At 36.2% G+C, this 27,740-nt stretch overlaps 1 protein-coding gene across 3 annotated transcripts in view; it reads right to left on the bottom strand.

Annotated features, from left to right (window-relative positions):
* The window catches only part of MAGI2 (membrane associated guanylate kinase, WW and PDZ domain containing 2), a 1,320,571-nt gene that overhangs the window by 919,696 nt on the left and 373,135 nt on the right, over positions 1-27,740 (bottom strand). For all 3 annotated transcript variants that reach the window (XM_032401138.1, XM_032401137.1, XM_032401139.1), the window contains exon 2: positions 8,191-8,307. In XM_032401138.1, the coding sequence (XP_032257029.1) occupies positions 8,191-8,307 (117 nt within the window). The remainder of the gene's footprint in view (positions 1-8,190; positions 8,308-27,740) is intronic.

Raw genomic sequence — 27,740 nt, 5'->3', positions numbered from 1 at the left:
AAAGAAAGAAAGAAAGAAAGAAAGAAAGAAAGAAAAAGAAAGAAAGAAAAAGAAAGAAAGAAAGAAAGAAAGAAAGAAAGAAAGAAAGAAAGAAAGAAAGAACTAACGAACTGTTCTGGTTGATGTTCATGAAGTCCATTACCTAGGACTTGTCTTGTGTGGGCACTCATCGACCATTCCCTCCCACTGGGAATGCTAAGATGAATGAGATTCAGGACATGCAGTCTCAGCTTTCCTACAAATATTTATTTAGCTCCTTTACTGATCTGCACAGTTTTTCATCAATGTCAAACAATTAAAAAGAATAGAAAAGGATTCAGAATTTCTACCAAAAATGGGAGTAGACAGATGTACATAGCTTGGCATTAGCTCCCCAATTCAGTATTTTCTTTGGAGGACAAGTTAAGGAGTTATCATTTATGCATACAACTGGTTTGTGTTGAGCAGTAGGTAAAACTCTATCTTCATTCCGACAGAGCTTGTGCAGATACTTGCTGATTTTGTGTGCATAAAAAGCAATATTCCTGAAACGTAGCCTTTAAGTAAGAAAGTTTGGAACAGGAACTGGGAAGCTAACTGGAAATTGATCTTCTTCTAAACATCTGACTTGCCTACCAGGCTCTATGGGTACTTTTTAATTGAATCAATTATCAATTCTACCTCACTTTTACCTTCTAATTACCATGAGTGAGAAACTCTACTGAATATCCTAAATTTCTCAACTGTGCTGTAAAGATTGCACTGAGCACTGATTTAGCCTCCCGTTAGCTAGATCTATTTGGGCGTCGACCCAGCACCATTCACTTGCATAAGTGACATTTATTAAAGTTCAACATTAAAAGATACTATATTTCATGTTAAACATGTTATTGTAAAAATTACAATAACATTTTCACAATAATATACCTCATGCTTCAGAAGTCTTTATGTCACATCTCAACTTATTACGCATTCCAAAGGAGGAGAACAATTTTAAAAGCTTTGTATTTCTCATTATGTTTATTTTCCCATCCACTTACTAAAACTGGATCATATTTCAGAGTTTCATGAATAGTGAAGGCAGATTTCAAGGAACATCAGACTTATGATGGCATCCTTAACTTGACATTCATAGAAAAATCTGAAAGTACACGCATGGCTGGTTTTATCCAGAACTGCACTTAATTTAAACCCAGCTCTTTATTTTTCCCTGAAGTGTCTGCTGTATTTGATATATCTTCAGTTTCCATAAGCTGTTTACACCTGCTGAATATCAAGGGCATTCCATACTCAGAATAATTTAAGGCAATTTGATGAACCGATTTGAATAACAATAATATAAAGAAAAACAAGCCAGCAGAATCAGAAAACTACAGCATTTTAGAGTAGGAAGAACCATTATAGAGTTATTTCTTTCATTCCCTACCCTCCCTCCCCTTAGTCCAAAAGGTAAGGCTTTTGCCAAGGTCCTATAGTTAGTTAGTGGCACAGTCTAGTCCAGAACCAATTGCTCTTAATTCTTCGATAAGTGTTCTTTCCATAGTGCCATGTTGCCAAATAAGTAAAGCCACGGGTTTTTGTTACTCAGCAAGCTCTAGCGATGCTAAACTACAAAGTGTAAATAACTCTGACTTGTGCACTAGGTATTAGACTATCAGTAACCACAATTAGGATTCCTTTTTCATTCTTTTGGACAGATGCATTTGAATCAGAAATTGAGTGCTCTACTACAATTTTACAGCTTTAAAGTCCCCTAAGAACATCAGTATCCTTGTCATCTGCCTACTGCTTTCCTTCAGCTACATGATCACGCAACAGCCTATGTTCTAGTCAGCAGACTTTAGAAACTTGAGTAGAACCTGACAGAGTCTTAATTCCTATTCAAAAAGTGCAGTGGCATGCAATGAGATATGCTGACCTCCTTATATCCAGCTGGGTTACAATTTCGAAGTCTGTAGGGAGCAGATTCTGGGCTCCATGGAAGATGAGCTATTTTCCACTGACTGTGATTACTAGCTTTTCTGGAGGTGGAAAAAGGGCTGCAAGCACCCATCTCCGATTCTTCCCCAGGCCAGCTGCTGGAGCCACTGAAACCCAAGAGTGTTCCTACCATCTGCCTACTCCATCCATGGTCCACAAACCCAGGGTTCCCATGAAGAGCCACCCTCTATAAAAAGGAAGAAAGAAATACAAACCAAAAGAGAAAAACCAAGAGGAAAGATTGGGTCACAGGCGTACACAAAAAAGTTGATCAACTCTGGGCAAAGGGAATTTTATATGGTTTGGAAGATTAGTAAGGTTGTTCACTGTTGGTATTTGTTGCATTTCGGGGGGCCAGATGGGTTCCTTTATTCAAAAACTAGTGTCTGGTGGTGTCAAATGGATAAATCAATACAATCACTTCTAATGCTTCCTGACTTTCCATTTAAGCAACATTTTGAAGCCATTTCTCTCCTGCAGCGTACACTGTTAACAAACCCAATGAAGGTTACTATCTGAACAGGAAAGATGCATTCATTTTGCTCAATGGGAAAAAGAAAAAGGAAAATGTATCTTACTTTCATGTATATGATGTGAAACTAGATCTTACTATTTTCAGTGATAAGGGGCACAGAGTAAACCTAATACAGCTTTCCATATAAAGTAATAACACATTTTTAATAAATGTACCACTCAGGCATACATCTGAATGAGTCAATGAGGAGAAAGAATCCTTTCAAGTATTTGCTACTGCTCAGAAGCTTTTGAAATTTTTCTTTTGAGCTAGTTTTCCAGGGCAGTTTATAAACCTCTCAAGAAATTTAGTTTCATTTGTTTATAGATTTCCTTCTCCTTTGGTGCACAATACTAATAATCATATTTATTCTCTAATAACCCTATTCTCAACATTTAGCACCAAATACAATTAGGCTGCTTAAAAAAATAAAATTCATTTTCAAAGAACAAAAATCTGGCAACTTGATTCAGAAATAATTGCAAAAGAACATGATTCATATTCTAAAAGCAACTTTAAAAGGAGCTTCTAAATCGATGATTCTTATTTGAAGAAATAAGGCTAAGGTTGAAACAGATATATAATACACATCTGTTGCTATATGTTGGTTTAAAATTCAGTTGGATCTGATATCTCTATTTCTATGCCTGCATGTCTACCTATAATTCAACCTACCATTCCAGCACATGAACCTATACTGCTTAAAGATATTAGGAGTACTTAATTATGTTCTTGATCACCTTCAACTCACAGAATTTCATGTCATTGGAAGAATTTTTTTTTTTTTTTGGTAGTAAAACCCACAGGTTGATATCACTCTCTCTTCTTACTACATGCTTAGAACTACACTTTTATGATGAAAATTACAAGTAATTAGAAAGATTCATTCATGCCCACAAAAACATATTGCCTTGTTGAATATTAACAAATATTTTTATAAGCTTTAAAAGTACTGATGTGTGCTTAAGAATTAAAATTATTTTCCCCCATGCAGTATAGTAGAAAGTTCTGCTCTAATTCAAGACTTTTAAAAAAAAATTTCAGACTTTTTAATAAATACGTGTTTACCAGCTTCTCTCCAATAGTCCTCTCTGACCACAGTCCAATATAACTAGGGGAATGGGATGTTGACCTTTTGCATAGCTATACTTTTTGGCATGTTTTTAAAAGGAAACCGTTCCCATAACTCTTAAAGAGCCTGCTTCTATTTGCTTCTCCATGAAAGATAACTTTTTTTTAAGATTTTATTTATTTATTTGACACAGAGAGAGACAGCGAGAGAGGGAACACAAGCAGGGGGAGTGGGAGAGGGAGAAGCAGGCTTCCTGCTGAGCAGGGAGCCCAATGCGGGGCTTGATCCCAGGACCCCGGGATCATGACCTGAGCTGAAGGCAGACGCTTAACGACTGAGCCACCCAGGCGCCCCTCCATGAAAGATAATTTAACATAACAGAAAATTTAAAATATATATGTATATATCACAAATCTTACAATTTTATTCTTGATACTGCTTCTTTTTAACATGACTTAGTTTGTACTAACTTAAAGTGCTTAAATATTGTAGAAACATCATTGTGAGTTACACTTCAATCAACTCTTTCATAAAGGTAATTTCTTTCATATCTTAAATCTGTTTTTCATTTTATTCACTTTTTATGGAATAGTTTTAGACCTTCGGTTTTATTGATTTTTGTCTTTTACTTGGTATATGCTGGTATTTCTTTTGGCTTCAAATAAATTTAAAATATTTCCCAATAAAACCATCTCACCAAATGACAATATGAACTTGGGAGAGAAGTTTAATTTTAACTACCTTCCATTTCATTTTGAAACTTTTAAAATTGGTCATTGAAGTTCTTCATGGCATCTGGTATAATGGGAAAAAGCATCTAAAATTTATATCTGTTCTCATACTTGCCTTGAAAATTAATTTGTGTCTTTAATAAATATTAAGGATAGAAAAGACCAGAATTTCATCAGTAAATGAACATGGTTATTTTTTTCTCATTGTTAAGAAGCATAGCCAATTTAACCATGGTTGATTAGACTCAAGAGTTAACTATATGCAACCTTTATGCTCAGTAGAATATTAAAACCAAGTTACTCTGTTTTTACTTTTTAAACACTTGAAAATTAATCCAACATTTTTTCCGTATTAATTCCATTAAATTCTTTTACACACTTTTGAATCTATATTACCAAAGAACAACACATGCTGCCTTAACTTTGTATACTTAATATGTTACAATGAAACAATCTTGTCTAATCTCTAAAGATGCTGCTAACTTAGTGCTTCTGAAATTGTCTTTTGTGCACTATTAAGGTAACTGAAAATCCCATTTGATGGATGTTCTGAACTCTTTTGAGTCCTTTATCTGTATACATTTTTCCTAGTTAGTCTTTATCACATTCTAGGTTGTAACAGTTACGTCTCATCATTATTTACTCATATCTCCTGATGTTCTATTACATAAAAATCCTATATAACCTGAAATCTAATAGTAGAAAAATTCTATTTACAGTATTTATTTTTTAAAAATCAACTTTCACTTTAGGACACCAGGCTCCTCTTAAGACTTTTACCCCCCACTCCCAATAAATCATACAACTAGCAGTTAAAAGACACGTATTTAGGTCCAAACTGAGGTCTTTAATGGGTATAAATCAAGAGACTGGCTTATGTTTTAGTGAAAATATCAAGAGTTAATTCCTAAGGATCTTTTCTCCCTGATGTAATTTGAAAGAATGAAGAACTGATCTAATGGAAGCTTCTGTGTGCATATTCAGGAGCGTGTACACTCGTTCACCACATGCCCAACAATCCTATTTCTGTGACCAAGTCCTGCCTTCCATGATTAGAGACATGGCTTCAAAAAATATATTTTTGAAGAATTAGGCTCTGAGATAAGGTTCTGGGGAAACAAAATGAAAAGGCTAAATGTAGTCAACTGTTGTTTATGGGGCAAGGAACAGACTGATGGGATTTTATATTATCTGTAGTTAAGGCCCAGTAAAGACCTGGGCTGACCATCTCCCTCTCCCACTTAGCTTGGAAATTGACCAGCAGCTGCATCCAGACTCCTTTCAGAGACGGGTACAGGAGCCAAGATGGCCACAATTGAATTTGGCTGAGTGTATAGGGGTGTGTGAGGGGACGGTGTTTCTGGAGCTCTCACCCCAAAACCCTCTCTTATTCACTAGACACCAAGGAAATGTAGCTCCAAGACTGCTCCTTTCCTCCCAGTTATAGTTATTGGTGGTGGAGTAATGTGGTGATAGTTCGCAGAATTACTCACTTGGGTCTTGCCTTGTAAAACCAGCTAAGCCACCCTTACATAGTTACCAATTGACTACATTTTTTTTTTTCATGCGGTTATCCAGGACCTATTCCTGGTGCCATTAATAGATTACACAAAAGGCATACATATTAATGTACGCATTTGTAAGAGCAGCGACATGCACTTGAGTAATATCTTTTCCTTTTATGGTGCTGGGTACATGAAAACCAATGAGAATTTTTCTGACCTAAGAAAATATGTAACAAACGTCACTGCATACTCGAGGTCAATAGATATGCTGGACACAAATGTAAATTTCTAAATAAAGCCAGGATTTTTCACACGCCTGACACATTTTTGTTGCATACTCTGAATATGTCTGCAAGTTTTATTAAAAGATATACTGAGTGAAGATGGTGGATTATCCAGGTCCAATTCATCAGCATAAAAGTGATTATAGATCATATAAATCAGACTCACTTCTATCTTAGATGTTTCTTCACTTTTATGCAAAGTTAAGAGCATCCTTAGTGAGTAGTATTATTGGAATTGGCTATTAGGAGTGGTAGCTACAAATCCAAAGAATAATTGTTTGATTATAATATTCAGATTCATTGAATTTCTAATCATTTCCTTTATAGGAGCTATTCAAGGACTTCTAATTGAATTTATGACCTTGTACTGAAATCCTATCACAAAACTCTTTATGTTTACTCCTATAAGCCTAGTTATTTTACCCTTATATTTATTTTTCCTTCATGGTGTTTCTTTGGTACTCTAAAGAGAGATGACTTATTTAAGAAGTTAATTAACTAATGCAAAATTTACTCCTATTATCTTCATATTTAATTAAGACTTCTTATTTATGTCATCGCCTTAGCAAGGACTACAAGTATTCCTGAATGTCAGCCCCTTATCTATTTCCCTCAGCTTTTAAACATAATAAAGTGCCCAGATTCTTTATTCAGTATTTCAGATCTCCTTTCTTTTATGTCACAAAAGATAAATGCACATGGTTACACTGACAACATCACAGCTTTGAAAATGAGTCCACCCCTTACCTTATAAATAGTTCAGTCACTTACTTTAATCCATCTTCTTCTGGCCATCACTCTAATGTCAAACTTACAAGTTTAAGAATGCACTTTTCTCAACTTCTAGTTTTAAAGCAAGAGCCCAACAGTCTATTCACTTTCCTAACACAAAAGGACAGAGGTAGCGTGTGGACTGACAAGATGTGAATCAGTAAGCATTCTCATTCAAGAATATGTGATAATGGGGCTCTGGCATTTTTATCCTGATGAACATTCAGTGTTAATAATGGCACAAGTCTACCCCTCCTAAGATGTGCATAGGTGAAAAAGGTTGGTGGCTGACTTTCCATTTGACTTCTCTCTGTGTTTTCAACACTTCAGTATAATCATCCATGATCCATACCTTTTGCATAGTTCTGGTAGTTCAATATCCTCCCCCCTGCAATGTGTATATATATGTATATATATATACACATATATATACAAACATTTTTTTGCTTGTTTGTTTTATTTATCCTAGCCAAGTTTTTCTTTCTTTAATATCAACTTTCCAGAGCCCATAACTTTGAGTTTATTAAAATTCAGAGCAGCACTAAAACAAGAGGAATACACACACACCCACAGAGTTTCTGGAGAGATTGTAAAGTCTCTGAGGGTCATGGAACGTGAAGGAAATGGATTTTGATATCTACTTAGGATCTAGGACCTGACTTGAAAAGTCCTTGAATTGTCCTAAAGTTAATAGAAGATTATTAAATAAAATGAAACAGGTAACAAAAAGTTGACGTGTGAATTTTATCGTTTGACCAAGTCCTCTCTTTTGAAGTACCACCTGCTCATAATCAGGGATTGTTGTTTTGTGGACTTCTATAGGTTTCATATAAGAAATTTGTACCCAACACTCAATATTATCACTTTCTAAGAGTTATAGAACATTTAGCTTTACTTTTCAATGCATAAGTTTCTTTTTACTTGTGAGGTTCCCCCGCTGCAAACCAGAGATGAGGTTGGGAGTTACTGTGTAGATTTTATTTACAAAATAGCTGTTTCAGCTAATAGATTTAATTTGCATTCTCCTGTCTCCCAGTGTGGAGTTCTACCCCAGTCGTGATTCATTCTAAATCATCAACATCCTGGACTAGAATTAATATTCCTCAATACTAATTTAGAAGTAAGACAGGTTTTGTAGTCTGAAAATAGCAAGTCTCTTCTGGCTAGAACATCATCATAAACCACACAACAGCAGCTATAAGCTTTTTCATTTAAAAATTCCATATCTTAAATCAATTTTGTCCCAAAAGTCCACCATAAAAAATCAATGCAATTTAACTTTTAAATAATGGCTGTATAGCTGAATATTTATTTATTAACATAGAAAGACAACAACATCGCCTGTTGTACTCACATGGCACCGTGCGGAGGTAGAGGTTGTCACGAATGATTTGCTGAAGTTCGTGGTCCACAGAACCCTTCTGAAATCGTAAGTTGAGGTAGTGACGAAGATCCTTATCAACAATTCCTCCTAGAATGATAAAGTTTCTTAATGAAGGATGTTGGAAAATATTTTAAGTATGTAATTTGATTCTGTCGTAAATATAGTCATGAACCCATTTAAAGATTTATTTACTCATTTGAGAGAGAGAGAGAAAGAGAGAAAACACAGCGGTGGGGGAAGAGCAGAGGGAGAGAAATTCTTAAGCAGACTTCATGCTGAGCACAGAACCTGAGGTCAGGGCTCAATCCCTCCACCTGCGATTACCTCCTGAGCCAAAAGCAAGAGTTGGGCGTTCAAACAACTGCACCACCCAGGAGCCCCTCATGAACCCATTTAAACATTTACCTCCATAATAATAAAAATATTTACCGAGATAATAATTGTCAGGTCTGTGCTCAGTGTTTTACAATGCATTCTTTAAATTATTTTTCATTTAGAATGAAGTCTGTATGTGTTACTCCTGAACTAATAGTGAAATGTCATAGTATATCTCATTGCATGGCTGAAAAAGACCTCCCTCCCCACCTCCATTGTCCTTTGGCAGGCATCATTTCACTTTCTGTCTCTATGAATTTGACTACTCTAGCTATATCATATAAGTGGAATCATATAATATTTGCCCTTTAGTGACCGGCTTATTTCACTTAGTATGTCTTCAAGGTTTGAGAAGATTTTTAAGTTATTCAAAGTCACTATGGATTTAGATAAGTAGGATGATATGAAAAGTTAAAAGAAAAAAAAACCCTACACAAATATTAATACTTTCTCCCTTTATATAATAAATCAAAGTAATTTTCTATGTGCAGATATTTTTAACTTTGGACAAGGTTTGGAAAAATTTAGATATTTTTTCTTTTATTATTATAGTTGTTTTATTATTATTATTATTGTTATTATTACAGAAATAATTTTAAGCCTATTTGCCATTATATTCTAATGAAAAATAAACTGGGCTATAGGTGAGAAAACTTACTATGTGGATCTACCAAACACTAATTTCATATTTAAAGATAATCATTCTAAGTTATTATTTTATTTTATTTTTTATTTAAGTAGGCTCCGTGCCCAGCATGGAGCCCAATGTGGGGCTTGAACTCATGATCCTGAGATCAAAAAATGAGCTGATATCAAGAGTTGGATGCTTAACCTACTGAGCCACCCAGGTGCCCCTAATGATGTTAAGTTATGAAGACTTATCTGAGATTTTTCTTATTCTTATACTTAAAAGAAATCGAAATACCTACAAAAATACAAATAAAAATTCCCGAAACAGTTATCTTTTCAAACATATTAAGTAACTGAGCCAAGACAAAAAATTAAAGATAGACTAGGAAATCTGTAATAATCACATAAATCATAGTCTCTTCAAGTCCTTTTGAATTCCCAAATTACAATTCATCAGTGTATTTGCACCACCATGACCATGTAAAATAGCATTCTGTGGGTGTGTGTATATGCAACACAAACACTCTTACACAAACAGTAAACATATTTGCAAGCTACATACTGCAACACTTTTGAAGTTTCTGAATCCAGTGTTTCAGTTGCTTCCTAACCTGCTGGCAGAGCCTCAGTAAGATGCTATAAAAAATAATATATTTAACTGAATTGACTATCAAAATTCTTACTCTCCAAACACCGTTTCTCATATATTTGAGCAAATAATTGCGATCTATTTTTCTTCCACCCAATATAATATGATAGCAAAAAACAAATGACATCAAAGGAAAACATACTGCTTGCTGAGCACACAGAAATACTCCAACTAGAATGCTTGTACATATAATTTTCCAAATTCAAAACAATTTCCTTAGTCAAAGAAGCAGAACAGTCAGATATGAAAGTCACTTGAAACTACCATCACACTTATCAACAATTACCTATTACTTATACCTCCAAACGTCCTGCATTTCCACGTGTCTTGGACCTCCTGACATCCCTCTGAAGTATTTAACAATTAGAAATTCCGTTTTTCTCCCTTGGTCTTTTCCGGTCAACAGATCTTGTCTACCCTTGCTGCTAATTCATTACAGCCACAGAGGAAGCATCATGCCTGCCTGTTCTCAGCTGTCATTTCTTCAGAGTTCTAAGTGTACAGGTCCTTCAGCAACTGCACTCCAGCTTTCTTCTCTTTTTTTCTCTCTGTCTAATATGTGGGACATGCCAAGTGATGAGATGCTTTCTGGCAGCCCGAGAAAATGCTAACTATAGAACAACAGATGTAGTCTGTCCACTAAAGTAAGCTAGAATCACTCACCTAATGTAACATGGATAAGCTCACATTTTGTAGTCCAGGATGATTCTTGTCCCTGAAAATAAATTTTCAGTTGAAACCATTTTTTGGACTACAAATATACTACATTAGCCCTCTCAAAAGCTGGCCTATTTAAGAAAACAACAACAAAAGGCTGTCTATTCATTCAGTGACTATTTTTCTACCCATGGAATTATCTGCTGAAGTTTCTGAGAATTATTTAAAAATTTCTTCCACTAATTAAAATGAAAGACATAAATGATCACAATTATTTTGGAAGGACTTCTCTTGTCTCATATTTCACAAATACTTTATTATTCTTTATAATTTATCATAACATCTTTCAAGTACGGCAATTTTATTTATCCTTGTTAGGGTGACTTCTGCTACTTGCCTACCTAGCATATTCTTTTCCTCTATTCTTTTTTTATTAAGAACCCTGACTTCGTTTCAGGCCCAAACATTGTCTGCTCTAGGACATGGATCACAGTGAAACAGGCATAAGATGTAGTTCCTCATTTTCCTACCTGCCCTTTCAATCTTCCATTGAGACCTCACACAGAAGGAGGGTATTTCTTATTCACTGAACTAGACCAGATTATCTGAGATGGAGCAGTCACATTCTGACCACAAAGTGACATGCACAAGGGAAAAATCCAACAGCTTAAGAGATTGGAGAAGTTAGAAACAACCTGGGTGCCTGATGGCTTCGATGAGCAGCTAAAATAATATCAGCAACTATGTAACTTAATATTTCTTGTTATATGAGTAAAGTATATATTTATTTTCTAAAACTATTACGGTTTTCTGTTATCTGCAACTCTACATGATCCCAATCGATATATGTATACATATAGAACTGTATATATATATATATATATGTTTGTGTGTGTGTGTGTGTTTATAGAGTACACACACACAGACACACAGACACACACACTTAAAGGCACATTTTTCCTTAATTGGCAATTTAAATTAGCGAAGAATTAAGCAACAGGCAGTGGGCCATGGCTGAGCTGAAAAATAGCTCCTGGGTCTCAAGACTACTTGATTTCAGGTATTTAACATTTTAAAGAATTCCACATGGTGAAGTGTTCAATAAATGTTATCTATTATTAAAAAAACTGGATAATCTGCTACATTATTTTCCATAGTTATAATTTTTGGTTGTGTTGCTATTTTTTGTCTGCGGCATTTCTGTTTTGTCACTTGTTAGTGATACTCAGATTTGCTGGCTTATCAGATGCCCATACCAGTCATTCCATCAAGCAGAGCACCTGCCGCCACCAATGCCTGAGCCGCTGTATTCTGCCCTTCAAGAAACTCAGTGGCTCTTACTTACTATTATATTTTAAAAATTGTGAGTTACTTCATTTAACTGTGAATTTTTATCCATTTATTACAAAATAAAATAATTAAAAGATAGAATACCTTCTCAAATCACATATTAGCAATAAGAGATCTGGGAAAGATTTGAAGCCAAAGATTCTGCTTCTAAAGATCATGTACTTATAAAGTTACTTAACTCATTAATGAGAGCTCCACCATTATAACCTAACTACTTCTCAAAGCTCCCACTTCCTAATACCATCACATTGGAGGTTAGGATTTCAACATATTTTGGAGGAGACAAACAGTCCATAACAGTATGTGTAGAACCAAATAAGGTCTCCACTAGATTTCAATTCTATACTTCCATATAAAATGTTTACTAAGTGCATTTTAGAGTTTGGGGATTTTTTTTTTTTTGTAATCAGATAATTACATTAATTTTATTAGGTATTTATAATTACAGACCACAAGTTATCCCTAGTCCATAAGAAATAAAGCCATGGATAATCTACTTAGGTTACTGTTTTTTATTTTCTGAATTGTCCAGGAAGGTAAGAACATCAACAGACAATCGATTTCATACATTGTCTTTGTCAAATAAGTAGTAAAATAACCAAGCAAATCAGTCTTTAAGAAACTGGAAGAAGAAAAAGTTCTATCCATATCCCTTAAGATATGCCCATGAGTAATTACAAATTCATTTTATCTCACTTTATTGGGTGGTGGGGAAGTCAAGGAATAGATAGTAGGAAATGATTATAAGGCTATGTTGCTATGTTCCTTTTTTAAAAATAGTTTCTGCTTGGCTTACCTCAAAAATGGAGAAATAAATCACAAGAAAGTTGATTGATTCTGTTAAGATCCACAGCCACAAAATAGGTGACAGACATATCTAATCCAGTCTACCGGAGCAGGCTCCATCCCCTTTTTAGGTGGAAAATTGTATCTTTGGTTTCTGATGATCTAGAGGCCCAACTCATTTTCAAGCAGCTAGAGTACTGCACCAAATCACTGGATGCATCTGATCTATACTGGCCATTCTATAAATTGTGAGCCAGTAAAACTGTTCTTCCCCCAATAATTCTCCTTTGCCTATTTTAAATAGTAGCACACATAGACCCATGGTAACTCACTGTAGATGAATTAATCTGGTTAATTGCTTTTCCATAGCTGGAAACATTTAGGCATATGAAAATTTGTATCCCTTCCATATTTTACTCATAATATTAGAGAGTACCGTTAATCCTTTTTATCACGCCTTAATATCTTTGTGTGTTTTCTCCAAACTTTTAGTAGTATCACATATTTTGTATAAGAAAGGCAATAATAAAAGAGTCAACAAAATATATTAAGCAGTTGCAGATCATTAGGAGATTCAAAACTAGAGAGAATAATTGCTGTTTCAGAGAAAATGACAGAGATAAATGTAAGTGGTTTATAATATTCTCCAGCTCTATTGAAAATGGCTTTTTATCATTTCCTTTCCCCTACTATTGCACAGATGGGATATTATTATTGAGTTTCATTTTTCATTATTAGCCTTGGTCTCAAAGTAAATGTTAGAGTTGTTCTTATAGTTATGATTATAAGTTCCCATAGAGAAGAAGAAACAAATACTTGGTACATGTCTGGCATTGTGCTAAGTGTTGTACAAGCATTACTCCAAATTTTCAAGAAATGTAAAGGACGGGCACATAGTTGAAAACAAACTCAAGTGTATCTAAATTTTCTATAATATTTCAAGATGGTTAACTCAGTGCAGGAATAGGGTATTTTCTATTAATTTCTTTGGCTCACCTAACTCTTAAACATTAAATGTTCTTTATAAAAAGCAGGATGTCACAACAAATTAAACATAACATAAGAAAAAAGGACATATGGCCAAAAAGTAATCTGACCCAAATTCAATCTATTTTTTTTAATCAGAGATTATACCACTATAAGTTTAAAGGGAAAAACAATGTATTAGGATAGTTATGAATGGATTTGAAATCTTTAATTAAAGATTTATAAACTGCAACACTCTATAAAGTTTTCATGTAAAATTACTAAGGTCAAAGAAAGAAACTATTGTCCAAAATATCTGCATAATTCGCCAGGAAACTTTTTTCACTTGGGGTCTTGGTTTATTGCCTTTTAAACTATTTGCCCAAGTTTAAGTGTAAATTTAAAAAAATGTAGTGATACAAATATCACAATTCTTTTTCTTGGAAAATCCAAGCATTTACCCACATTAATTTTTAAAAGCATAAAACAAATGGCTCATATTAGGTATGTCTGACACACACTTTTTTTTTTTTTTAATTTTTTTTAAGATTTTATTTATTTGCGAGAGAGAGAATGAGAGACAGAGAGCATGAGAGGGAGGAGGGTCAGAGGTAGAAGCAGACTCCCTGCCGAGCAGGGAGCCCAATGTGGGACTCGATCCCGGGAGTCCAGGATCATGACCTGAGCCGAAGGCAGTCGCTTAACCAACTGAGCCACCCAGGCGCCCACACACTCACTTATTAAAAGTGAACATGTGAATGATACTTAAACAATGGATGCCCAAGCTTATTTCATTTTATATTAGCAAGCTATTATCCTCAAGTCAACGGAAAAATTGTATTTTTAAAAAGATGATATTGTGAATAAAACTGATGAGTATTGTCAGGAATAGATCTGTAAACATAAGACATTGTCTCATGTTTTCAGAACTATGAAACAAGGTCAGTCCTTTCATTTAATTTTTTGCTAACCTGCTGCAACTTAAAACTCCCAGATGACCTGATGCAATAGATGGTCTACTCCAAATGTCTTCATGCTGGAAAGTATCATGACACAGACCACATTGCCCAAACTGATTTAAAAAAAAAAAACAAACCAAACTCACAGCTTTATTTATGAGCCCATTTTACAATGACATTACAAAGAAATTCCCTGACAAAACTGGTTCCAAAGAACAGACTAATATATCCTCTATAGGCTGTGTCACGATGGACCAGGACTAATGAAGTTATGAGAATTCTGGGCACATGATTTGAATTGCCACAGGCTGACTTCGAATAATGAGGAATGTGTTCCAAAAGTTTATTTGGAATGCAGAATGTGTTTTTTTTTTTCCCATAGAAATAATGTAGCTTATTATAATTATGTCTTTGGCCCATCTATAAGTCTCTTAAATTAATTAGGCACCTGAAATACATTATTCATGGTATATTGGAAACACATAATTGTTACAATTGGCATGTATAACAATGCTTCCTGGGAGGTGGGGGCAGGGGGATGAGAGTTATAGTTCCAAGTTTGGCTGACAGGTTCTAAAAATTCAAAACACGTCTTTCAAGAAGAATTCGAATGGAACACTCAGCTCCAAGACCCTCGTGGGGATTCTTGCTCATATCCTTAAAGATTCCTCAGGGCAACGATGGGTTAGGAGTAGGTAGAGGGTGGTGCAGCCTATTGGAGGACAATTCCATATATCCTTGTATAAATGCTTATGGGACCATGAACATTCTGCTGATGTATTTCCTCATAGCCCTGCTCAGCCCAAACTCTTTTTCTTTGGAGTTGCTCAGCCCACAGTTTATTCTGAGGTCCTACGGGCATCAGTTTGTGTTGCCATCATCCATTTGATCTGATTTCACTATAAAATGGGCTGTAATCTCTTTCCATAGTTCCTATTTTAGAAACAAACACAAAATCAATTTGAAATTTCCTGGGCATTCTTAAAAATGATTTCAGCTCAGGTCATGATCTCAGGGTTGTGAGGTTGAGTCCCTTATCGGGCTCCACGCTGGGTGTGGAGCCTGCTTAAGGTTCTTTCCCTATTCCCTCCCCCTCACCTCTAAAAACAAAACCTTTATTACTCATAAAATTATGAAAAAAATCTGAAATGCCTTTCCCCACAAAAATTTGTAAGCCCCTAGCCATTTTATCTACCCATCCCCCTCTCCTGTGCAATACATAAGGATCGCATACATAGTATACATTATAAACATAGTATAGACCCTGTAGGAAAGACAAGGTCAGTGGGTAATAGTGGAAAATTGATGGTTACAAAGCCTGGAAAGTATTTTCAGATTGCAGAAGAAACCTAAGCTCACCTAACTCAGTTAAATATGTCATTCGAGGAATAGGGTGTGTGTTTCTGTGCATGCATGGATAGATGCGTGTTAGGGAAAAAGTGGGTGGATAATAAGAAGTAAGAAAATAGCCATTGGGGGCTATGAGGGTGGAGGCAGAGTAAGGAAGGACATAGAGGGAAGATTTCGTTATCATTCTTGTGCCCCTAGGTTGTTCTACTTTCGCCACTGAAGGCCAAGGTCCTGATCTGACTCAAGAGAGAAATGGGAAGCAGGAGCTGGGTTTGAGAGACTGAACCCAAACGATATCCTAGATTGCAGTGGAAAGGGAAGTAGGAGGGAAAAAAACTCTCAAGCAGTGAAAGCTGGAAGAGAAAACCATGCCTGCTGCCAAGTGGCCAACATCGCTGTGCCCCCCCCCCAACTACCCGAAAGAGAAGTATATGAATCAAGCAAGAAGTATAGTCAAAGACCCTGGAAGTGAGTTATATTATAATGGACTTTTACTGAATTATAGAATTACTTCCTCCAACTAGAGTTCTAGGGGCTATTTATACACTTGCCAGGCATAGAGCTATAGATTGGTAAATTCAATTATCCATATCTGAAGGCTATCAATTAAAATTTCCTAAAAATTCATTTTTAGACATCTGGGGCTGTATTGCCTGTAGAATTATAGGAAAGACTGAGCCAGCAATAGGAAAGAAGAAAGAACGCACAATTAACCAAAGGCATTCTTGATTGCTTTCTATCCCAATTACATATAAAATTGTGCATGATTTTTGAGCTTACAAAAGGATATTTAGAGGTTGCCATCTTAAGTGAACCCAGCTCATGCCTTGAATTGTTTGCAACAAAAATCTACTGAAAATATTTCTTTAAACTTCCATTTTTACTGAACTTCTATTATTTATTCTTAACAATATTTTATGAAAATGTTATGTGACTGTTTACCTAAAAATATATTTTGAAATCAAGAAAAAAATGTAGAGGCTACAGACTTCATAGGAAATTAGTTTTTATTGCTTTAGGAAAGAAATGACAGCAGAGGAGAATAAAAAAACAAATCTGATAAGGGGGGAAACACACACATATATGCTACATGATTTCACATTTTGGGGTGTTATTAAAGAGGTGGGTGTATTAAAAGGAGCTGAAGGTAAGTACTTTCTGTGTCTAGGCCCAAGAAATAGAAAAGATTTTTATGCTGCCCACTATCATTTATCACAGAGCATCACCATTATATTATGAAAATCAGGGGACAGTAGGGATTAAATGTTGCTATTCTTCATTTGCAACAAACTTCATTTTCTTGCCTAGTGCAATTTTTATTCTTTAAACCCTAGCACAATGCCTTATAATTGATTTGTACTCAATAAATATTAGTTGAATTACATTCCTGCTCAACTGATGACTTATGATTTTCCTAGTATTAGTAAATGTTTCAAATATATGAATGCAACAATACATAGCCAGTATGATTTATGGATGTTCAGATTTCTTTTTTGGACTGATACTATGAGCCATTTGCTAGGTCATAAAAGTGGCTTTTATTTGGTTAACCCTGTGGTGTAAATATCTCATTTGAATGAAAGTTTACTTTCTTTTGTCAAATAATCACCTCTATAATATAAGAGAAATAATTTTGTTCTTGAAATAAGTATAAAAAACAAATATATTTTGTAATATGTTTATTTTATGCTTTAGGAAGTATGTGACCAAGAATCTTTAATATTATCTGGGATAATATTAACATTGATCGCTCAGCCATGTACTTTTATTATATACTCCTTAAAATAATACCACAGCAAAGAAAGACAATGATTTTAAGTCTCCACTCTGCATAATAATTTTTACAAAAGAGAACAATGATTTCTAGTTTTTGATGAGTAACACTTTTTAAAAAGATTTATTTATTTGAGAGAGAGAGAGCACATGCAGGTGCATTGCAGGGGTTGGGGGGTGCAGAGGGAGAGAATTTCAAGCAGACTCCCCACCGAGCACGGAACCTGACCCAGTCTGGATCTCAGGACCCTGAGATCATGACCTGAGCTGAAATCAAGAGTAAGACACTTAACGAACTGAGACACCCAGGCACCCCTGATGAGTAACACTTTTAAAGGTAATATCTAATGGTTAACTCTTAAAAAATCTGGAGGAATGCCTAGAATTTTCATTACTTTGAAAATAAAGTGTCCATTGACCTGAGAATTATCTTTTTTAATAATATCAACATGGCAGTTACTAATTTTGCTAATAGTAAAAATATTTGAAACAATTCATTAAAGAAGGCTGATTTTAGAGATGATTTACTAAAGATGGGGGTTTATATTTGACAAAAAACACCATTTTAAATAAAGACCCTCTCCAATGTGCAGTCTTTATTGATTTTGTAGCTATCATTATACTTGACTCGAAATACTTATATTCTTTTGATTCTAGCTTCAAGTCAGGCAATTCTGTTTTGCAGTGAGAGGGGATATCATTTGAGAACTAATTTTTAATTCAAATTCTTTAATGTAAAATACAGAATGTGAGGTCTAAAGTAGTAAAATTAGACTATTTAAAGTTTCATTCACTCAATGTTAATTAACTACAATAATACTATTTTCCTTTCTGTGTGTAGAATATTATTTATTTCAAAGATTTTTAGTATTTATCACTGCATTTGTCCAACATAAGAACTGTAAATGGTAAACAGAGTAGTGTTTTAATTTATAAATGACTAAAGCAGGTCAGAGATTAACTGACTTGGCTAAACATACAACAGAGCTACAACATTTACTTAGGTCTCTTCATTCTGTGCTAAGAATACCTCTGCCATTCTAGAAATAAGCAACTAGAAGGGAGAAGAGTGTACAGACAAGGGAGCATATCCCCAAAAGAGATCTATCAGAATTACCTGGTTATTTTACATATGACACATATGTATCCCTATTTCTGAGGATGAGCCATTCCTGCTGAGAGAAGTGTGTCACATCCTCCATGGTCCTGAGCCCCAAGAAAGCTCTGAAGCTTTGCTTTAAGTTCAGACTCTAGTCTTACATGCAAGATGCTGAACTTAATTTTTTTTAAAGATTTTATTTATTTATTTAAGAGAGAGAGAGAGTGCAAGAGAGAGAGCAGGAGCGGGGGTGGGGGGAAGGAGGGGCAGAAGGGAGGGAGAAGCAGGCTCCCCGCTGAATAGGGAGCCCAATACAGGGCTCAATCCCAGGACCCTGGGATGGTGACCTGAGCCAAAGGTAGATGCTTAAACCAACTGAGCCACCCAGGTGCCCCAAATTCTTTTTTTTTTTTTTTTAAAATTATTTCTTTATTTGAGAGAGAGAGAGAGCATTTGCAGAGCACAAGCATGAGTGGGGGGAGGGGCAGAGGGAAAGAATCTGAAGCAGAGTCCCTGCTGAGCATGGAGCCCATGTGGGGCTTGATACCAGGACTCCGAGATCATGACCTGAGCCAAAATCAGGAGTCCGACGCCCAGCCGGCTAAGCCACCCAGGTGCCCCCTGAGCTTAATTCTTGAGAAAACAAAACATGAGTGGACAGGAGTTGGTGACTGAAATAGATGTGGATTTGGCCAAGGAAGACTCAAAGATTTCACCAAGATTTCCAGCTGAGTGATTAAGAAAATGGAAGCAGCATTGACAGAGATTAGATTGCAGGGACAAGTAGATATTTTGTTTTGTAAGGGCATGGCAACGTGGCAGACCATGTGGAATCAATTACATGTTGGATGAAAGAACAAAAAAGGAGGTAAAAGGAGACAGAATCTACTGATGTGAGTGGTATTACGGCATATCTTTCTCAAACAATTGATCTTATGATCGACTTAAAATCAGTCAATAGTGAGGATCTTAGAACAAAAATCCCAGAATTCTCCTTGAAGATAAAGTTCCCCCAAATCTCTTTTAGGATGATGCTTTTCAATTTATATGACTTGGATTATTTATATTACAACACTGCAGGATAATTTGTATGCAAATATGTTGTCACAGTCCATGATGAAATTGCAAAAGCCTGGAATACTGATATGGAACTTATCACTGATTACCTTCACAAGTGACTCTCAGAAATGGAATCTCAATAAATCACTACCATTCTTTCTAAACAACTATCACCTTATCAGCATGCTAAGAGTTAGAGATAGCAATCATGTTCTTTATAAGCATGATACAAATCACCAAGGAACTGCAACAAACCTATCCCTCATTCTTAAATGATCATGTTTAGAATTACTTTCCTTTCCCCTGTTTTACTTGGTTCATATCTCTGCTCAAATATTACTCCTCACCCTGTCTAAACTTGCTTATCTCCCACAACCCCACTGTCAACATTCACTGTTCTCCTTCTCTACTTGTTTGCATAGCAGTGACCACTACCTAAATTACGTTATATATTTCCCTGTTTGTTTACTGTTTAAGTTGTTAGGATGTAAGTTCCGTGAGAGAGCAGAATCTGACACCTAGTAGGTATACAATAGGTATTTGCTCATTGATAAACAAAACGGATGCAAATAAAAAGCACTTCTGGAGAGACTATAAACCAGGAATTGCACAACACAATAATAAGATCCCATTATGTCTCAAAAATGCCTAATTTTTCTACATTAAATGTTTAACAGGCTCCATGACTTATTTATATTAAGAGCTGGATTAATATCCATGACCATGAAGGGCAATTAGCAGATTTTATAAATTATGCTAACTCATTACATTTCAGTCACAATGGATAATTGGTGGCATCTCGAGGTCAAGTTTTATGTCTTGATTAAAGGTGTCTTTATAAAAAAAATATTTACTGCTTTGGCTTCCTTATGTAAAATGTATACTCAGTTTATTCCATTTATAATAAAAATGGTATACATCACATTTTTGTGACAAAAAGTTTGTTTGAAGTTAAAGTATATGATGATTGCATGAGTATCGTGTAAATGTTATATTAAAATTGATTTAGATCTATCATCACAAATTTTATCGTTAGCAATCAACGCACAGAAAAGAACCATCAAATATAAAATTAAAATAATCCTTACTATCTATGATGTATTCACCAAGGTATGAAACTGTATAGAATATTAACCTAATATGCAATCATATTGTCATATTACAAGAAAGTACCAGAAAATGATGGCACCAACTCTAATACATCATTTTAGCCCTCAGCTGAAATTTATTTTAGTAAAAATGAAATCTTTTGACCTAGTGAATCATCATGAAGAAAAGTGGATGCCAAATGCAATTATTTTTAGTATGTACCTTTTCATGCTTTAAAACAGTACTTGCTAAGCAAACATTATCTATCATTCTCTTGATTTCAATCAACATAAGATTATAGGGCACATTACCCGTTCTCAAAGTGGAGCATCAACTTTAAATTTATTTCTCATCCATAAATCTAGTATCAAGTGTTAAATTTTTAAAATATATAAAACTCTTGAAGTAAAAACAGTCTATCTGTAGCTTTCAGAGGATCTATTAGTAAAATTAAGCCTGCAGTAAAGGACATTAGTCAAAGGAAAGAGTTTATAAAGAAAATGTTTAATACTCAAAGTAGTAAGCATATGGTCAAGAATGTAGGAATTTAATTTGTCATTTTTATTACCAGTAGCCAGCCAAAATATAATTTTTTTAATTTTCTAAAATCTGGAATCACTGTAACATTTCTATAGTTCCAAAGAACTTTTGGGTGGAAATAGGCTACAGCTGGGTGTAGTTATTTTGTTTACTGCAAGAAATGATTATGAGTAATGACTGTAAGAGAAGACAAAAATTCGTTAAGTACATGAAATTTCAAAAAAAAAAAAATGGTTTCATGAAAAATACTAGAAGCTAGGAGATATTTGAACCACAAGTCCAGGTTTAGAAGGTCTGGTTGAAGGATATTCTTAGATCTGTTCGATCTACAGAACTCTTCTTTTGCATCTGCTCCAGTCTTTGTTTCTGTATTGGTAAAACAATCTCAGACACAGAACTTTCATGTATTATCTACACTGGAAATGCACAGAAGGTGATGGACTAACGGCAAATGTGTTTCGAGATGTAACTTTACTTAATGCAAGGGAGGTATATAGTCTTATGTTTCCTAGAGATTTTAAACCATTTGATCACCTAAGTGAAGGAAGTCTTTCTTTAAACTCAACTCAAATAATCATTTTGGTTCTGACCTTTTGTTGTTTTTGTTGTCTTTAATAATGTATATTGAAATTTTTGTTAAAATAGAAAAAAATTGTTGTGTCTTAGGGACAGTTAGTGTTAAAGTACAGTAATCAAGGGGTGCCTGGATGGCTCAGTTGGTAAAGCATCTGCCTTTGGCTCGGGTCATGATCCTGAAGTCCGAGGATCGAGCCCGGTGTTGGTGGGCTCGAGCCCCATGTTGGGCTCCCTGCTCAATGGGGAATCTGCTTCTCCCTCTCCCTCTGCTCCTTCTCTCCCTCTCTCATTCACTCTCTCTCTCTCAAATAAATAAATAAAATCTTAAAAAAGGGGGGGGGCGGAGCAAGATGGCGGAGGAGTAGGAGACCTGGATTTCGTCTGGTCTCAGGAATTCAGCTGGATAGGGATCAAACCATTCTGAACACCTACGAACTCAACAGGAGATCGAAGAAAAGAATAGCAATAACTCTGAACAGAAAAGCGACCACTTTCTGGAAGGTAGGACGTGCGGAGAAGTGAATCTGAGGCAATATTCGGGAGGACAGACGGCGGGGCCTCCGACGGCCGCTTCTGGCAAGTGATAGAGCCGCAGAGCACAAAATTGGAACTTTTAGAAGTCTGCTCCACTGAGGGACGTTGCTCCAGTGGCTAAGCAGGGGGTGGAACCCTCGCTGGACAGTGTGGTCTCAGGACCCTCGGGATCACAGAAAGACCGGGGGTGCCTGAGCGCAGCAGAGCTCCCAGGGATCGGAGTGGGGAAGCCGGCTGCAGAGATGGAACCGAGGAGCAGGCTCTCAGCTCGGGGTTGCCATAAACCATGATCCGCAGCACAGTCGGGCCACTGCTTTTCCAGCAGGGACCCAACAAGCGGCAGATCCAGGGAGACTCACCTTCCTCCCCCGGGAGGAGAGGCGCGGGAGCGCACCACAGGGATCTGCTGGGTTTGGAGACTCCACCCGAGGTCGGGTGCCAGAGATAGAAATGTGCGGTCACAGGCCCGGTGAGCGCGGAGTGCGGCCGGAGACTGGAGAGACGGGAGTGACTGACTGCTTTTCTCTGGGAGCACACTGAGGAGCGGGGCCCCGAGTTCTCGGCTCCTCCGGGGCGGAGATTGGGAGGCCGCCATTTTCACTCTCGGCCTCCAAAGCTGTACGGAAAGCTTGCAGGGAACAAAAGCTCCGGAGAGCAAACCCGAGCAGATTACTTATCCCGGACCGGGCAAGGGCGGGGCAATTCCGCCTCCAGCAAAGACATTTGGGAACCAGGGCAACAGGCCCCTCCCCCAGAAGATCAGCAAGAACAGCCAGCTAAGACCAAGTTTACCGATCAACGAGAACAGCAGAACTCCAGTGCTAGGGGAATACTGCACATAGAATCCATGGCTTTTTTACCATGATTCTGTAGTCTTTCAAAGTTAATTTTTTTTAAAAGTCTTTTTTTTTGTTTCTTTGAATTTTTCTTTCCCTTTTTCAACCAACATCTATCTTATCAATCCCTTTTTTAAAAAACATTCTTATTTTTCATTTTAGAGTCATATTCTATCCCTTCATAGTAGTTACCCATATTTTTGGCATATATATAAATAAGTTGTTCTCTCTTTAAAATTTTGAGATAGTTTCTTCTAACAGATCAAAATAAACCCTAAATCTCTAGTGTATGGTTTTTTTCTACTCCCCTGCCTGATCACATTCTATCCCTTTTTTTTTTAAATCCTCTTCTTTCTTTTTTCAAACAACTTCTTATTAATTCCCTTTATAAAATTTTTTATAATTTTCATCTTTACAGTCATATTCCATCCCTTCATCATATCAACCCTTATTTTTGTACATATATAAGTTTTTCTTTCTTTAAAATTTTGGGAGGCACTTTCTTCTAACAGACTAAAATACACCCAAAATCTAGTGTGTGGCACTGATCTATGTACCAGCCTGATCATATTTGATCATATTCTGTTTTTTTTTGTTTTGTTCTGTTTTTGTTTGTTTTTATCTTTATCTTTTTCTTTTTTCTCTCTTTCCCTTTCTTTTCCCACTGCTTCAGGTCTTTCTAATTTGTTTAGAGTATACTTTCTGGGGACGTTGTTACCCAGTTAGATTTTGTTCTCTCATTAATCTATTCTCCTCTGGACAAAATGACAAGACGGAAAAAATCACCTCAACAAAAAGAACAAGAGGTAGTACCGACTGCCAGGGACCTACTCAATACAGACATTAGTACGATGTCGGATCTAGAGTTCAGAATCATCACTTTTAAAGATACTAGCTGGGCTTGAAAAAAGCATGGAAGTTATTAGAGAAACCCTTTCTGAAGAAGTAAAAGAACTAAAATCTAACCAAGTAGAAATCAAAAAGGCTATTAATGAGGTGCAATCAAATATGGGGGCGCTAACTGCTAGGATAAATGAGGCAGAAGAAAGAATCAGTGAGATAGAAGACCAAATGATGGAAACTAAGAAGCTGAGAAAAAGAGAGATAAACAACTACTGGATCACGAGGGCAGAATTCGAGAGATAAGCAATACCATAAGACGAAACAACATTAGAATAATTGGGATCCAGAAGAAGAAGAAAGAGAGAGAGGGGCAGAAGGTATATTGGAGCAAATTATAGCAGAGAACTTCCCTAATTTGGGGAAGGAAACAGGCATCAAAATCCAGGAAGCACAGAGAACCCCTCCCAAAATCAATAAAAATAGGTCAACACCCCGACATCCAATAGTAAAACTTCCGAGTCTCAGAGACAAAGAGAAAATCCTGAAAGCAGCTCAGAAGAAGAGATATGTAACCTACAATGGTAGAAACATTAGATTGGCAACAGACCTATCCACAGAGACCTGGCAGGCAGAAAGGACTGGCAGGACATATTCAGAGCACTAAAGGAGAAAAATATGCAGCCAAGAATACTATATCCAGCTAGGCTCTCATTGAAAATAGAAGGAGAGATAAAAAGCTTCCAGGACAAACAAAAACTAGAAGGAATTTGCAAACATGAAACCAGCCCTACAAGAAATATTGAAAGGGGTCCTCTAAGCAAAGAGAGAGCCTAAAAGTAAGATAGACCAGAAAGGAACACAGACAATACACAGTAACAGTCACCTTACAGGCAATACAATGGCACTAAATTCATATCTTTCAATAGTTACCCTGAATGTAAATGGGCTAAATGCCCCAATCAAAAGACACAACCTATCAGATTGGATTAAAAAACAAGACCCATCGATATGCTGTCTGCAAGAGACTCATTTTAGACCCAAAGACACCCCCAGATTGAAAGTGAGGGGGTGGAAAACCATTTACCATGCTAATGGACACCAAAAGAAAGCTGGGGTGGCAATCCTTATATCAGACAAGTTAGATTTTAAACCAAAGACTGTAATAAGAGATGAAGAAGGACACTGTATCCTACTTAAAGGGTCTATCCAACAAGAAGATCTAACAATTGTAAATATCTATGCCCCTAACATGGGAGCAGCCAATTATATAAGGTAATTAATATCAAAAGCAAAGAAACACATCGACAACAATACAATAATAGTGGGGGACTTTAACACCCCCCTCACTGAAATGGACAGATCATCTAAGCAAAAGATCAACAAGGAAATAAAGACTTTAAATGACACACTGCACCAAATGGACTTCACAGACATATACAGAACATTCAATCCCAAAGCAACGGAATATACATTCTTCTCTAGTGCCCATGGAACATTCTCCAGAATTGATCACATCCTAGGTCATAAATCAGGTCTCAACCGGTACCAAAAGATAGGGATCATCCCCTGCCTATTTTCAGACCACAATGCTTTGAAACTAGAATTCAATCACAAGAGGAAAGTCAGAAAGAACTCAAATACATGGAGGCTAAAGAGCATCCTACAGAAGAATGAATGGGTCAACCAGGAAATTAAAGAAGAATTTAAAAAATTCGTGGAAACCAATGAAAATGAAAACACAACTGTTCAAAATCTTTGGGATGCAGCAAAGGCAGTCCTAAGAGGAAAGTATATAGCAATACAAGCCTTTCTCAAGAAACAAGAAAGGTCTCAAGTACACAACCTAACCCTACACCTAAAGGAGCTGGAGAAAGAACAGCAAATAAAGCCTAAACCCAGCAGGAGAAGAGAAATAATAAAGATCAGAGCAGAAATCAGTGAAATAGAAACTAAAAGAACAGTAGAACAGATCAACAAAACTAGGAGCTGGTTCTTTGAAAGAATTAACAAGATTGATAAACCCCTGGCCAGACTTATCAAAAAGTAAAGAGAAATGACTCAAATCAACAAAATCATGAATGAAAGAGGAGAGATCACAACCAACACCAAAGAAATACAAACAACTATAAGAACATATTATGAGCAACACTATGCCAGCAAATTAGATAACCTGGAAGAAATGGATGCATTCCTAGAGATGTATCAACTACCAAAATTGAACCAGGAAGAAATAGAAAACCTGAACAGACCTATACCACTACGGAAATGGAAGCAGTCATCAAAAATCTCCCAACAAACAAAAGCCCAGGGCCAGCTGGCTTCCCAGGGGAATTCTACCAAACATTTAAAGAAGAATTAATACCTATTCTTCTGAAACTATTCCAAAAAATAGAAATGGAAGGAAAACTTCCAAACTCGTTTTATGAGGTCACCATTACCTTGATCCCCAAATCAGACAAAGACCCCATCAAAAAGGAGAATTACAGACCAATATCCTTGATGAACACGGATGCAAAAATTCTCACCAAAATACTAGCCAATAGGATCCAACAGTACATTAAAAGGATTATTCACCACGACCAAGTGGGATTTATCCCTGGGCTGCAAGGTTGGTTCAACATCTGCAAATCAATCAACGTGATACAATACATTAACAAAAGAAAGATCAAGAATCATATGATCCTCTCAATAGATGCAGAAAAAGCATTTGACAAAGTACAGCATCCTTTCTTGATCAAAACTCTTCAGAGTACAGGGATAGAGAGTACATACCTCAATATCATAAAAGCCATCTATGAAAAACCTACAGCGAATATCATTCTCAATGGGGAAAAACTGAGAGCTTTCCCCCTAAGGTCAGGAACGCGGCAGGGATGTCCACTATCACCACAGCTACTCAACATAGTATTAGAAGTCCTAGCCACAGCAATCAGACAATAAAAAGAAATAAAAGGCATCCAAATCGGCAAAGAAGAAGTCAAACTCTCACTCTTTGCAGATGATATGATACTTTATGTGGAAAACCCAAAAGACTCCACCCCAAAACTACTAGAACTCATACAGGAATTCAGTAAAGTGGCAGGATATAAAATCAATGCACAGAAGTCAGTGGCATTCCTATACACCAACAAGGCAGAAGAAAGAGAAATTAAGGAGTCGATCCCATTTACAATTGCACCCAAAACCATAAGATACCTAGGAATAAATCTAACCAAAGAGGCAAAGGATCTGCACTCAGAAAACTATAAAATACTCATGAAAGAAATTGAGGAAGACACAAAGAAATGGAAAAACGTTCCATGCTCATGGATTGGAAGAACAAATATTGTGAAGATGTCAATGCTACCTAGAGCAATCTACACATTCAATGCAATCCCCATCAAAATACCATCCACTTTTTTCAAAGAAATGGAACAAATAATCCTAAAATTTGTATGGAACCAGAAAAG

The sequence above is a fragment of the Phoca vitulina genome, unplaced genomic scaffold, assembly GCF_004348235.1.
Source record: "Phoca vitulina isolate PV1807 unplaced genomic scaffold, GSC_HSeal_1.0 scaffold4, whole genome shotgun sequence".
Taxonomy (NCBI): domain Eukaryota; kingdom Metazoa; phylum Chordata; class Mammalia; order Carnivora; family Phocidae; genus Phoca; species Phoca vitulina.
This window is presented reverse-complemented; position numbering and strand designations above follow the sequence as displayed.